This window comes from Mobula hypostoma, chromosome 12 (genome assembly GCF_963921235.1).
Source record: "Mobula hypostoma chromosome 12, sMobHyp1.1, whole genome shotgun sequence".
Classification (NCBI taxonomy): Eukaryota; Metazoa; Chordata; class Chondrichthyes; order Myliobatiformes; family Myliobatidae; genus Mobula; species Mobula hypostoma.
The window spans coordinates 60,341,972-60,357,831 of record NC_086108.1 but is presented as its reverse complement, the minus strand read 5'-3'; the positions used below and the strand labels follow the sequence as shown (position 1 = coordinate 60,357,831).

Here is a 15,860-nt window from a genome sequence, read left to right as displayed (position 1 = left end):
ACCAAGGACTGTAACCTGCCGGCCAGTAAACAGTAAGAAGTCAACAATAAAGACAGAATACCACATGATTTCATTCAATGCTACCGAGGTGGGCTTTGTACATGGTAAGACACTGAGTGACCAGCGGCCAGAAACAGTGTACCTTATACTCAGCTCACTGGAGGGAAATATCCTGCTGCAGAGGACTCAGATGGGGTCTTTAATGAGGACTGCATATCGGAATTCTGGTAGCTGTGGGAAATAAAATGCTTGGGGAGAGCTGCTGAAACCCTCTGAGCAGTGTTAAGGAGTTATGGAACCAAGCACCAATATGACACAGGACATTTTATTGTGTTTTGAACTGGTGGCTAAATTCAAGCACACAATTGTGAATTTATCCATGATACGGTATCTGAAGGCCTGTGTTGTAGCAGCCAGCTCGTGTCTATGCACTGCAGCAGAACGTCAGTCTACTAGCCTGGAGACAGAAATGCTCAGATTTGTACCTCATCGATGATGATTACCAGTTATGGTCTCAAAGTAGCCCAGTAACCTGTCCTTCCACAAATCACCAGGACTGTTGAGAGGTAGGAGTACTGGAGACCCCCGTGTTACAGATGGCAACCAGGAGGATGGGTTACAATCCTAGAAAATAGTCTATGTCGCAGTTTTCTGTCAGATGAAGCTGTATCACCTTCACGTGTGAAGAATGGCAAATTTAATTTTAAAAATATGTATATTCATTTACCTTTCTCCCACACCAACTGTGCAAGAGCAATTTTTTATTCTGTACCGATATGTGAATTTGGTAAGAGTGGATTGCCAGGCAACCACAAACAAGAGGAAATCTGCAGATGCTGGAAATCCAAGCAACACATACAAAGTGCTGGAGGAACTCAGCAGGCCAGGCAGCATCTATGGAAAAGAATAGGGTCGACGTTTCGTTCCGGCTGAAAGGTCTCAGCCCAAAAACGTCCAGCATTTTGTGTGTGTTGCCCAACAACTAACCAGCTGCGACGGTTGCTGTTTCTGTAGCGGTGTTGCCAGGCCTGCTGGGCCACCAGCACACCCCTCCATTGAAGGCTAGCAGGCTTTGAACTGCCCTGTTTCCACTGAGGTGACAATGTGAAAGAAATGAAACAGGTAAAGGCAGAGAAGATAAGCATGAGTAACACTTCTTTTTGCATGAGGTGCCAAATAATTTTATTTCTAAATTCAGTGATTTTTGTGGTGGCGTTTATTTTTTTGCACTGTGATGGCCAGCGATAAAGGAAGAGAAAGGTAGCTGGAGCAGATGGTAGCATTTGGTCAGATAACACTTGACAGGTTTCAGGAAAGAATGGTGTTAACTGTACATGTATTTCTAGTGAAACTGAAGTGGGGTCAGTTATATATATTGCAGGACAGGGCATAACAAAAACTTCTATACCAGCTGGTGGGAGAGCTGTAGTGGGATGATGTTTGGAGTTTAGTGACTGAATGTCCCTGTTCCTTTATGAGCAGAACAATAACTTTTTCAAGTCTGATCACTATTTAGTACAATGGAAAAATGTAAAGCATGCATACTCTGCACAAAATACATATTTAAAATGATCCTTCTTCCACTGGAAATTACTGGGAGCTTACTGAGGACAAAAAAATATTAAACTAGGAAGGAATAAAGTAAATCACAAAAGAACATACCAGCATGGTTTTGGCTGAATCAGCAACCAGCTTTACATAGGGTTTTAGAACATCATAGTGAAATCCGGATGTTAAGAGTCTTCGATGGCGGAACCATTTCTGGCCAGAAGTCACCAGTAAGCCATCACCTAGGAGTCAAACATTTTCATTCCTGAATGTCAGCATCTGAGTTGTAGACCTCCCAATTCTCTAGTGAAATCCCCTTAAGCTTTTCTATGATTCTGTGAGCTAAATTACTATGAACCACATAGATCACGTTCAGTTCACCGATTCTGCTGGTATCCAAGTTACTGGTATCAGTCAGATTGATGTTCAGGACATTATAATTTGCTTCAGTTGTTTTCAACTAAACATGAAAAATGACTGCTCCCAACTCCAATGTTATCAAGACAGGATTTAGATTAGATCAGATGCAACTTGTTATTCTAAACAATCACTGACTTTGCTGAGGCATTTCAAGATAGGCAAGTCACACAGGGGACATTATAAAACAAATACATGGAATAAAATCATAAATTTGCTATAAAATGTCTGCATACAATTTAAAATATCTAGAACAACCTGTTATTAAGAACTAAATACTCTGATACAAAATGTTCTCAAAAATCATCCCTCCACCATCTCCAAAAATCTAGTGAGGAATCCAGTCAACAGCAGCTGAGTGATTGATGCTCACAAGGCCTGTTCCCAACACCTCTGTGAGAATATAGCTCCTTCTGATTTTCTATGCTTTAAGTAAGCAGATTCACAGACATCCCACCTCTCCCGGAAGTTCCGGGAGTCTCCTGCATAATAATAGTGGCTCCTTGATGCCCGCAAATTATATACAATGTCCCGGAAATTGATTTTTTTGAGAGCGAGCGTGAGAGAACGCGTGAGAAAGAGCAAAAGAGCAAGCGCGAGACAGCGAGCGCAAGAGCGAGAGAGAGCGAGAGTAGAAAGCAAGCACGAGTGAGAGCGACCACGAGAGAGAGAGAGCGAGAGCAAGAAAGCAAGCGCAAGAGAGCGACCACGAGAGAGCGCGCGGGAGAGAGCGAGAGAGAGCGCGAGAGAGCAAGCGCGAGTCAGAGCGACCACGAGCGAGAGAGCGCGCGCAAGAGAGAGAGCAAGAGCAAGAGTGTTCCAAAAAAGAAAATATAAAACGTACTTCACCCCAGACTACACTAAAGTGTACCCCTGCCTAACAGGGGTCAAAAATAATGACAGTGTTGCTCGCTGCACTGTTTGCAACAGTGACTTTTCTATTGCCCACGGTGGGTTAAGACTGTCAAAGACATGTTGAGGTGAGTTTATCAGGTGTCATTCGTTCATTAGCATAGCTAACGTTATTTAAACTAGCTGGCTAGCTGCTAAGGAGCTACTCTATTGCAGACATTCCACCTCTCCTGGAAGTTCCGGGAGTCTCCCGCAAATTGATGGTGCTACCTCCCTGAAATGAATTTTTGCAGGGTGGGATGTCTGGATTCATAAATATTGGGCAAGAATGAATATTGACTCTGCTGTGATATCCTCCATATTGAAAACTTGCTGATGTTCACTATTATTGACTGAACTAGGAACTACCTTTTGGGTGAGATGCCAGAAGATTGCTGGTAAGAAAGAGACCCTCCTTGAATCCTCCTCCTGGGAGTAATACTGTTTGTTATATAAGTAATCATGTTACTATGTTGGAGTAGGCCATAGCTACTTTTGGTAATTACAGTAAAGTGATGTGGGTTAAGGGTGTTCTTTGAGGGACAATTGAGGGCCCTGGTGATTGAGGAAGAAGGAACTAGCAGCCACTGAATAAGTGTTAATATCATTAATAGTGGTTGGATGAGCGTGCATTTAAAGTGTGACAAATTGCTCAGTCAGGATACTTGGAAGTCAAAATTCTTGCTGTAGGTATTCTTCATCCTGTTCAAAGGGATACAATATTGTAATATTGCAAAATAGAAAAGACATTACTTACCAATCCAGGGAGTTATAAACTGGTATATAAAGTCATCTTTCGGTGCTGTAATATATTTAAACACAAGACTATATTACTTAAAGGCTGGCAAACAATAAACATTACTATTGAAAACACGAGACACAATATACAAATAGAAATGCTTTCACATGTGGGAGACTCAAATAGAATCCATTTACATCACATTTAGCTTTTAACTGTAAAATTAAAATTTGGATGTCAGCAGTACCAAAAATGGAATTGGACAGAATCTTTAAAAAACAACTTTTGCAAACATCACTGCATAAAAGTTATTTTAAATAGAGTCAATTAAATGGAGAAAACCATGCTTGAAACCAATTTCAAGAGAATTCTTGCTACACATATATTGTTTCATTTGTTTTCTGACTCCCAGCTTATTTGGATTGAACTGATTAAATCTGCACTGGAACAGCCTCAGTTGCTATGTAATAGCAGTCTTAGAACCAATGTATCTTTAAAACTTTTAATGGAGAGCTGCAATCGAAACTTATTAATAAAATTTTCACATAGTATTGATGGGGCAGAAATGCATTCCATCATAACCAGACAGGGACCAGTTTTTGGCTTGGATTTTTCCGAGACATGTAGCAGTTTAGTGTGGAAGTACTGTCATATCACCATAACTGGCATGGGGTTCAGACCCTTACACAAGAGTGTCAGAATACAGGGGTTCTGAACTCTCTCCGAACTGATTGCCATCTCTATCCTGACTGAATTTGCAGTGCTGGATATTTCATGCAGTCCAGTGATGGACTGCCATTTTCTGCAATTTGCCAGCAGTTACACCATGAAACGTACAGTTTTTGCAACTCCGGTCATTTCAACTGAGTGGAATGATGTAAATGAGGGAGACATTTCAGGCAATTTAATATATCCTTTTAATAAAGACATAATGTATTTATTTTTATATTTTTAGAATAATGAAGTATATTTTTAATTGATTAAAATTATGATTTGTTTTTGGTAGTGTTTTGAATGCTTTTTGAATGGTTAAGAGATATTACAATGAGATTAACTTTCATTATGAGTGTCCAGCACTATCTAACAATATCAATAAATGTTCAGCACTTTCTCTGTTCAAATAAATTTACATGCAAGTCGGCTGTTGTTGTTCCTTTCTAGGCCTTGTGGGACATCGGGCAGGAACGTTGCCATTTTTTCAGCATTTTTGTCTGTTTTTTTTTAATGAGGCTGAGTTGCTAGCTCAACCCAGCAGAGATGGAAAGCATGCAAAGAGCCGGCAGGATTCAAATCTGGGACCGCACACCTCGAGCTCCAGTGCAGATGACACTACACCACCAGCCAGCAAGTCCACTGCTATTCCTACTAAATCCTGAACACTAATGCACAAAGTTGCCTTACAGAAAATAATAAATTAAGTAAAAAATATAAAAACATAAACCTGTAAATTAAAACTGCTCTGCTTGAATCTGTTTCAGGCAAGTGTTTATCAGATAGTGGAAAATATTTTATTTACTGAAATATCTGATAACTATCAAAATTATTTTCTATTAACTATGAATATGTATATTTCAACTTTGCTTAATATTTCTTAGATACAAGTCTGTTATATTGTTATGGGGTTAAGTTACTTAGCCAAGTTCAATAAAGAACACATTTATAATATCACAACAAATTTCAAACTGAACAGTCCTTTCTGAAAAGTAAATATTATAAACGCAAACTGAATTTTACAAATGTGACAACATCTTGGTTGTGTCCTGCCCGTTGAGGGGCACTGAAGCAAACTCCAAACATAAATGGAAATGTCCACTTTAAGGAAATAGGCCAGCTCCTTCAATGAAAGGAGAATCTAAATATTAAACAATTGCATCTTCGCTGACTTTAAACACTCTGACATAATTCCCTTTAATATTAATTGGAAAGTTTTGATGTCTACATCATGAACTATTCAATTATTTGAAATAGTAACAAACCAGCTGTTTGTTGGCTGGCTCTACAAGAACAAAGGAGACATATTTCCAAGACAACAGGAATTCTGCAGATGCTGGAAATTCAAGCAACACACATCAAAGTTGCTGGTGAACGCAGCAGGCCAGGCAGCATCTGTAGGAAGAGGTGCAGTCGACGTTTCAGGCCGAGACCCTTCGTCAGGACTAAGCCTGACGAAGGGTCTCGGCCTGAAACGTCGACTGCACCTCTTCCTACAGATGCTGCCTGGCCTGCTGCGTTCACCAGCAACTTTGATGTGTGTTGCTTGATATTTCCAAGAGAAGCCTTCATTGTAGAGGTTGGGAGGATCTAATCTGTTTCAGATTTTAAATTGTATGATTTTGTGGGAACTTAAAATAATACCACTTTTGCAACAATGCCAGGATGGTTTCAGACACTGAATTTAGCAGTTTTTTCTATATTAGGCAGAAGTCGTTAATACGGAACCCTTCCTAGATTGGTTATCCAAGCAAAGGGATGCTTAGAAAGACTCATACTTATTCAGACCTTTGCTTTCTTCTAGTGATATAAAAATGGCATCAGAAAGGTCAACAGACAAAAGCAACTATGGAACATCTGAACTGATCACAAGGTTTATCAATACTTCACAAAAGGAAGCAGGAGATTCTCCGATTAGGCATTGCAAAAATCCAAATATCAAAGGCAAAGGAATATGCAGCATTGTGATCATTTCACTCCCAACGTTGACTCCAATATAACATTCTCTCAAACAATTTTCATCATTGATATACAGTCTAAGAGTAGTGGAGAACTAGAGGGACAACATCTATCAGCAGGTTGTGATGGAATGTAATTTCACGTTCTCTTATATTTATTTGATCTTTAAATCTTCCTAATCACTATATTTTTACAAATTACCCTGATTTAACAGGCTATCAGAATAATGTTTTCTGTGTCTTTGAGAGATCAGAGTGATATTACTAATTACTTCCACTATGTAGCCTAATTGTAAAATAATTCTTTAACGTGGAATTACTATCAATTGGCAAAGCACCTGGAGTGGTTGGTTTACCAGCAAGGGTCCGTGGAGCTAAGGGTTTACACATGGTTCTGAAACTGGATGAATTCTTCTAATCAAAATGAGCCCAAGGAACAGAACCCTAGTAGTACAAATATATATTCATCACCCTCCTGTACAAAGGGAACTACACAAAATCCACGCAAATTGACATTTCCTGGCTATTATGAGCCAAATTCTTTTGAACTATCCTAGTGCATCCCTGTACCCGAGAGTGCATGTGCTTCAGAAAACAAATCACAGAGATGATGTTTGTAACTCACCAACTAGAGGAGAAATGGGATTTTAAAAAATTGTAACAACTTTCATTAACCTGACAAAAAGCATTTGGTTTTTTATCACTTTAGTAGGTCTTGGCTAAATTATGCTATCTGAAGAAGGTTTTGAAAAGTTTCAGCAATGGTGTGATCACATGAGTCACGGATAGCATCGTGTGCTCTGAATCATTAGGAGTCACCAATGAAGTCAAATAGAAAAGTGTTATGTATTAGGCAAGTCTAATAGAGACTCCATCACCACAGCAAATATCCAAACCATCTAGGCCAGTGGATACAATAAGTACACTGTCACGTGCCATCCACATTAATAAAACAATGCCAGTACAACTAAAGTAAAAGTGTTCCGTACACCATTTGCAAATGTGGAGAGAACACAGAGACATCAGCCAATAACAAACTGGAAGCTGTTATGCTGTCAGCCCTGAAGCATCCAAATAAAACCTAAGCATGCTGACATGATGCTTTGAACTATTCCTGAACCTGGTGGTGTTTTCTCTGCATTCTTCCAAGCTTGTTGGTATCTTTCCTGTAGGAACATGACCAGAACTACACATAATACTCCAAACTTGGGCTCACTAACGTCTTATACAACTTCAACATAGCATCCCAACTCCTGTACTCAGTGTCCTGATTTATGAAGGCCAATGAGCCAGAAGATCTCTGTGATGTCACTTTCAAGGAATTGTGGATCTATATTCCCAGGTCCCCTTGTTCAACCTCATATCTCAGTGTCCTACCATACACTGTGCAAGTCTTACCGTGGTTTGTCCTCTCAAATTGCAACACCACACACTTGTCAACATTAAATTCCATCTGCTACTTCTCAGCTGGTTGAGATCACACCACAAACATTGACAGCCATCCCCGCTGTCTGCTTCTCCCCCAACCTCGGTGTCATCCGCAAATTTGCAGATCCAGTTTACCACATTATCATCCAAATCATTAATACAGATGACAACAAGAACAGAGCCAGTACTGACCTCCCTCTGGCACACCACTAGTGATAGGCCTCCAGTTGGAAAGAACCCACTCTACCACTCTCTGATTTCTCCCACTCTGATTGCTTAGACATATCCTACCATGCCCAAAGCCACTTCACTATCTCCAATCAGTCCTTGTCTGTCCAAATACTTATATATCCTGTCTCTTAAAACACCTTCCAATAGCTTAAACATGACTGATGTCAGGCTCACAAACCAACATCCTCCCAACTTGTTCCTGGAGCCTTTATTAAGCAACAGAACAATAGTGGCTACCCTCAGGTGTAACGATATGCACCAGAGTACGCCAGCTTCTGGAGTTTAGACGCTCTGACTTTCTGGAATATAGATAGCTGGCATGGCCCCTTTAAAGATACCGGCCTGCCCTGCTAATTGGCAGCCATGATTTTAATATTTAAAGAGCACTTGAACTGACGTTCAGTGCTCAGTCGTCAGCTCTACTATGATTCTTATCTAGTGTGTAGTTTGGAACGCTGTTTTTTTTTCCAGTCTTGTATCGTGTCTCAATTCCAGTCTAATCATCCTCGCACAGGTCTCTTGTCACAGTACGATTGAGCCTAACGTGGACCCAACAGGGTATCGGAGCCTCTCGTCAGCTGTGGTCAGCTACAGCAAGAATATTTCAAGACAGAGCCGGGAGACTTACGACCTCCAGGTTGCTGTGCACCAACTGTCACTAGGAGGAAGCCAGAATCGCTCAGATAAGGCTGTTAGTCACTTTGGAGCCAGTCCATCTTCTGACCCTAGAGAGATTCAGTGGTGACCCAGGTTCTTGCTGGGGGTTCCTCACTCAGTGTTCATTGGTGTTCGAACTCCCGTCATCCCAATTCCCTATGGAGCGCGGAAACACAGAAACATAGAAAACTTATAGCACAATACAAGCCCTTCGGCCCACAAAGCTGTGCCAAACATGTCCTTACCTTAGAAATTACCTAGGGTTACCATAGCCCTCTATTTTTCTAAGCTCCATGTACCTGTCCAGGGGTCTCTTAAAAGGCCCTATTGTCCCCACCACGCACACACCACTCTCTGCATAAAAAAACCTTACGCCTGACATCTCCTCTGTACCTACTTCCAAGCACCTTAAACCTGTGCCCTCTCATGCTAGCCATTTCAGCCCTGGGAAAAAGCCTCTGACCATCCACACGATCAATGCCTCTCATCATCTTATACACCTCTATCAGGTCACCTCTCATCCTCTGTCACTCCAAGGAGAAAAGGCTGAGTTCACTCAACCTGTTCTCATAAGGCATGCTCCCCAATCCAGGCAACATCCTTGTAAATCTCCTCTGCACTCTTTCCATGGTTTTCACATCCTTCCTGTAGTGAGGTGACCAGAACTGAGCACAGTACTCCAAGTGGGGTATGAACAGGGTCCTATATAGCTACAACATTACCTCCCGGCTCTTGAACTCAATCCCACGATTGATGAAGGCCAATGCACCGTATGCCTTCTTAACAACAGAGTCAACCTATGCAGCAGCTTTGAGTGTCCTATGGCCACGCACCCCAAGATCCCTCTGATCTTCCACACTGCCAAGAGTCTTACCATTAATACTACATTCTGCCATCATATTTGACTGACCAAAATGAACCACGTCACACTCATCTGGGTTGATAGTCTTTAAGGTAGCCTTCATGATTTCTCGTCTGACCGGGAAGACCCTGGCCTGGGCCATCACGCATTGGGAACAGAGGTCAGAGATCTGCTCTGATTCGGAAGAATTCATGAACTCATGAGCCCATGAATAGGCTGTTCCATTATCCCGCTGGAGCTAACAGAGCTTTGGATTTGTCTGATGAAGATGTATCAGGGTAGGTATTCAGCAGCTGACTACGCTATTGAGTTTTCGACTTTGGCCAAAGAGTGTGGCTAGAATGAGGAGGCTTCGGTCACTGTACCACCATTGATTCAGAGGCAAATTAAAGAACATCCTTGCCTTGGGAGAGCCGGTAGAGGACTTAAAGGCTCTGAATGATTAGTCCATCCACCTCGATTATCACCCGGCAGAGCAAAAGTTGGACTATCCCAGGGGGTCGAAGATGGCTGCCCCAAGCCTGGCTTCAATGTATCACAGTTCCACTTCCCAACCTCAAACGATGACCAGCCCGTCTCCTGAACAAGATTCTGTCAAGCCAACGCAGGTCGGCTGCACAAAACTCTCCACCTATGAGAGGTCCTGGTGCCGGAGCCGAGGTTACTGCTATTACTGCGGGAAGGCAGGCCACCTCTGGGTTGAATGTCTGATGCTGCAGCCATCTCTGCTAACACCATCCAGTGTCAGGAGGACTGTGACAGTAGCAGCCACTGTTCACAACCCCACGGATTCTGGTGTGTCGCTGAATGCTGAGATCTCCTGGAGAAAGAACCAGCAAGTGGTGAATGCCTTTGTGGACTCTGGGCAGGCAGCTGGTAGTTTCCTGGACTTGGGGACTGCCTGTCAACTCAACATACCTCCGCAGGAGTTGAGCCACCTTATGCCCGCAACTTCCTGGACAGTCGTTCTCCTGGGTCTGGGGAGATCCTGCAGCAGACATCAGTTTTGAAAATGAGGATAGGCAAACATGCGGAGGACGTATGTTTACGTATGGTAGATTTTCCTCACACACCCCTGAACCTCGGGCACCCTTGGCTGTCCAAACATAACCCTTCCATAATCTGGAAGGAAGGGAGAATCATTGCATCGTCAGGTCATTGCAAGAGGGAATGTTTTCAGTTTGGTGTTCCGACCCCCAAACTCCCGAGGCCAGCAGCCGACAAGGAGGCAGAATTTTGTTCAGGGTTATCTGAAGCCTTTGGGAAACCCAGTCATGCATCCAAGGGCAGACAGGCTGGCTCCAGCCAACAGAACCACATGAGTTCAAAGGTTCAAAGATACATTTAATGTCAGAGAAATGTATACAATATACATCCTGAAATTCTTTTTCTTCACAACCATCCATGAAAAGAGTGCCTGAAAGAATGAATGACAGTTAAATGTTAGAACCCCAAAGCACCCCCCAGCTCCCCCCACCCACGCACAAGCAGCAACAAAGCAACGATCCCCCCTCACCCACCAGCAAAAAAAGGCATTGGTGCCCCTCACTGGGCACTCAATCGTGCAGCAAAGCATCAATAAAGACACAGACTTGCAGCACCCCAACTACTACTCATTCACCCGGTAATTCAACATACCACAGGCTCTCTCTCTAACAAGAGAAAAAGATGTGTCCCCATTTCACAGTGAGAGGGGAGACATAACAAAACAACTCGCTGATTTACGAGGTTAGAAGTCTGTTGTGTCGCTTTTTCCAAGCTCTGTGCTGAAAGAACTCGGGTCTCTGGGCACACACCAGCTCGCTGCTTTCTATCTTCCATGTACTCTCACGACACACCAGTTTCCTGCGGAGGCAGCGACCTCGAGTCCACCCGCCTCCAGAGCCATGAAATCCCCGAACCCTGAAAGCGCGTTAGTCTTCTGGGCTGCGTCCTTGGTATATCGAATAGCAGCCAGTCGTGAGACCCCGACAGCGGGTCCCATTCTCGCAAAGAACCAAAGTCAGTGTACAACTCCAGGTCAGGGTTTTCAAAAGAACCCTGAAAAAGGAAAAATAGAGATATTAAAGATAGAAATAGAGCTGTTTCCAAAGATGCAAGCAAAGGAGTTGCCGTTAAGCACCATCGTCCTCCTAAGGTCCACCCCTTGCCCTCCTAAGTTCCGACGCTGTCCAGTCGCGGGTGTGCTGGAACTGGAGAGAGCGAGAGTCTCTAGTTGAGGACCAAGCCAAGAGGCCGAACTAGGAGCTTCCCAAGCAGTCTGGAGCCCTAGCAGCCAAGCCTAAGGGAACCAGTCACCAGGTTTCATTCAAGGGAAAGGCTCCTGAATGCAGACCCTTGCAGCCTCGTCCCAGGAGCACAAAGACCATTTGTAGCACCTCACTGCAGTCCTCTGAGGATGCAGATGAGCAGTTGGACTCTGATGTGGTTTCTATTTCAACAAAAGACCCTAGTGAACCTATGGAAGGGTCTCCAGGGTCTGCCGAATTACCCCCACTACTTAAGGAGCCTCAGGAGTCATCTGCAAAGGGATGTTTGGGGGTAGTTGCAACATACAAGCTGGTCAAATGCTGTGGTGAATTTGTGGAATTTGTTACCACAGGCAGCTGTGGAAGGCAGGTCGTTGTGTATATTTAAGGTGGAGATTGATAGTTTCTTGATTGGCCACAGCATCAAAAGTTACAGGAGAAGGTTGGGGAGTGGGACTGAGGAGGGAAAATAAAGGATCAGCCATGATTGAATGGGGGAGCAGAGTCGATGGGCCAAATGGCTTAATTCTGCTCCTATGTCTTAAGGTCTTGCACCTATGTGCATTCTTCTCCAGGCAGCTAGAGGTGAACTATGACATCAGAAATAGTGTGCTGCTCACAGTCAAGTTGGCATTGGAGGAATGGCATCACTGGCTTGAGATAAAATGGACTAGGGCAAGGGATATTTTGTTGGCCTCTACCCAGAAAGCTGAAATGAAGGATAACCACAAGAGAAGGCAGGGACCAGTTTTGCAGCCTGGGCAACAGGTCTGGCTGTCTACTCAGGATTTGTCTCTCCAGGTAGAGTGTAGGAAATTGGCACCCAATGATTATTGGACCCTTCAAGGTTCTCAAGAAAGTAAACCCAGTGGCTTCCTCAAGATTTGTCGATCCAGGTTTGTTGACAGGGAATAGGTCTTCACTGTTAAAAAAAAATTCTGGATTCACGAGCTGTTCAGGATGTTCAGCAGTTCCTCATTGACTGGGAAGGATTTTGACCTGAGGAATGGTGCTGGGTTCCTGAAAAGGACATCTTGGATTTGGCTCTCATCCATGACTACCATCATCATCTCTCCGAGTAGCCAGGGCCTTCAGGAGTTAGCCGTAGTGCAGGGGTTCCTGTTATGATATGCACCTGACCATGCCAGCTTCCTGGGTTTAGACGCTCTGACACTCCGGAATAGGAATAGCTGGCACAGCCCCTTTAAAGATTCAGTCTCGTTCCACCAATTGGCGGCCATGGTTCGGTGGTAGGATTTTTATATTTAAAGAGCACCTGAACTCAGCTCTACATTGATTCTTGTCTAGTTTGGACCAATGTTTTTTTTCTCTGTCTCAAATCTAGTCTCGTATACTCCAGCACTAACCATCCTCGCCAAGGTCTTTCATCACATCCAGTTCTCTGGCACCTCACTCTAAGGGTATTTTAAATATCTCTGCCAAGGTCCATACAATTTCTTCACTCGCCTCTCACAAGATCCATCTAGAGTACTAACCTCCATGGTATCCAAGACATCTTCAAGGAGCGGTGCCTCAGAAAAGCGACATCCATTATTAAGGACCCGCATCTCCCAGCATATGCTCTCTTCTCACTGTTACCATTAGGAAAGAGGTACAGAAGCCTGAAGGCATACACTCAGTGATTCAAGAAAAGCTTGTTCCCCTCTGCCATCCAATTCCTAAATGGACATTGAACTCATGAACACTACCTCACTTTTCTAAAATTTCTGTTTTTTGCACTATTTTTAATCTATTTAATACACAGTATATATTATAAATATTCATACTTACTAGAATTGATTTACTTTTTTTCTTTTTTTATTATCATGTATTGCATTGTACTGCTGCTGCTAAGTTCACTGTTTTCACAGCACATGCTGGCAAATTAAACCAGATTTTGATTCTGATCTGAGATAATATAAAACATGCTTGCAACCTTGTATTTTCTCAGAGCGACATTATCTACACCCTCATTCCTCCAGAGAAATCACAACAGTTAAACTCATTTCATTAATTAAGATTTGACAATCTGTAAATAAGGAACAACAACAAAATGAAGATGTTTCAAAGGCAACAAATTTAAGTGTAGACAACAGACAATAGGTGCAGTAGGCCATTCAGTCCTTCGAGCCAGCACCACCATTCACTGTGATCATGGCTGATCATCCACAATCCGTACCCTTTTCCTGCCTTCTCCCCATATCCCTTCACTCTGCTGTCCTTAAGAGCTCTATCTAACCCTCTTTTGAAAGAATCCACTGCCTTCTGAGGCAGAGCATTCCACAGAACCACAACCCTCTGTGTGAAAAAGTTTTTCTTCAACTCTGTTCTAAATTGTCTACCCCTTATTCTTAAACTGTGGCCTCTGGTTCGGAACTCTCCCAATATCAGGAACATGTTTCCTGCCCCTAGCTTGTCCAATCCCTCAGTAATCTTATATGTTTCAATCAGATCCCCTCTCATCCTTCCAAATTCAAGCGTAGTATGGAATGAAATCAGTTTATCATTGCATGGCTGTGAAAACCATACTTCTTTGAAAGAGTATAGAGAAGAGGACTGGCCTATGTAAAAGGTTGGTGTTAGAGAAGGTAGCTTCATGTCCCTGAGATATTAGGGAGAATGAAACATTCAGTTATTAGCAGAATAAAGCTATCAGATTCCATGATGCTCAACCAGAAAATCATGCATCTGAGATAAGATTTGGTCACACCATGATATGGAGAATCTAATTATGCTTGGTAAAGTGAAAGGAAAGATGAGAAAGATGTTAAACAAAGGGGTGAATGCATTCAAAGAATTACCATATGTCTGAATATTATTAGTAATAAATGGTCTTGGAGAGGACATATCCATTAGCCTACCAGGAGCCAACTCTACAATTGATTGAAAACCATTTAACTTGGCAGAGCATCAGAAAGAATTTTTTTTCATTGCACTTTGGATACTTTGGATTGTAGCACTGTCCTTGAAATGAACAAACATATTTACTTTTAAAGGGGGCGAGGCTTTTGGCCTTACCAGATACGTACTGAATAGATTATGCCCACTCCAAGACAGAAATGCACTCAGACTGTCGATGACTTGTACAAACCTTCCCTTAGCAAAATGTCATACAGCTGATATATCGTGGCAAATTTATTTGTTGAAGGAAACAGTGGGGGCAGCAATCATCAGCAAAAAAACACTTGTATGCATATCAATTGTGGTTGAGTGGAAGTTTTTGTTCAACAATTTCCCTTGAAGTCCCTTGGAAATGTTTACCACATTAAAGAAATTTTAAATTCTGTATTAAAATATAATTTTTTGTAATAATACAAAACGTTATTACAGCTGAAATCTGGAGGAAAACACACAGAGGATGCAGAGGGGGATCAAAAAGGCAAGGAAAGAGGACAGGGTTGAGACAACAGAGACTTATGGAGAAGAGGAGTTATAAGCAGTGTCTTCCCTCTCTCATTATGGGCAATGTGAGATCGCTGGGTAATAAAATGGACGAGTTGACGGCGCTAGCCAGGAGTCAGAGACCATTTCGGGAGAGCAATGTTATGTGTTTTACTGAAACGTGGCTGCATGTGGACATACCCAACCAAAACGTTTCCATGGAGGGCTTCCAGACCGTTCGGGCTGACTGGAACAGCACTGAGAGTGGTAAGCGTAAAGGAGGGGGGCTTGCTGTTCTGGTTAACAACAGACGGTGCAATCCTGGTCATATTATGATCAAGGAACGTGTTTGTAGCCCAGATGTTGAACTTTTTGCTGTTGGACTCCGGCCATATTCCACCGAGATACAACACTGGGCGCCACAGGAGGTTGTTCCTGCCTGTAGCCATTGAACTTTGCAGCTCCTCCTGTGGAGGGTCAGACACCCTGAGCCAATGGGCTGGTCCTGGACTTATTTCCATCTGGCATAGTTTGCATATTGTTGTTTGATTGTTTGTGGTTTTGTATTGCTATATTTATGCTCTATTCTTGGTTGGTGCAGCTGTAACGAAACCCAATTTCCCTCAGGATCAATAAAGTATCTCTATGTCTATGTCTAATACCTGATTGGAAGCACATGTTGAAGTTAAGAATTTAGGTAGAACAGTGATTAAAATAATACATCGATAAAATTCCCAGAGAAGAGCAGTCGCATACAAACTGTGGTCAGTGGCTATAATTTCAGAAAG

General features: G+C 42.7%; 1 protein-coding gene across 2 annotated transcripts in view; it reads right to left on the bottom strand.

Moving 5' to 3' along the window:
• The window catches only part of LOC134354846 (cytochrome P450 4B1), an 89,612-nt gene that overhangs the window by 56,034 nt on the left and 17,718 nt on the right, over positions 1-15,860 (bottom strand). For both annotated transcript variants that reach the window (XM_063064228.1, XM_063064229.1), the window contains 2 exons: positions 3,614-3,658; positions 1,663-1,790 (listed from right to left, as the gene is read on the bottom strand). In XM_063064228.1, the coding sequence (XP_062920298.1) occupies positions 1,663-1,790; positions 3,614-3,658 (173 nt within the window). The remainder of the gene's footprint in view (positions 1-1,662; positions 1,791-3,613; positions 3,659-15,860) is intronic.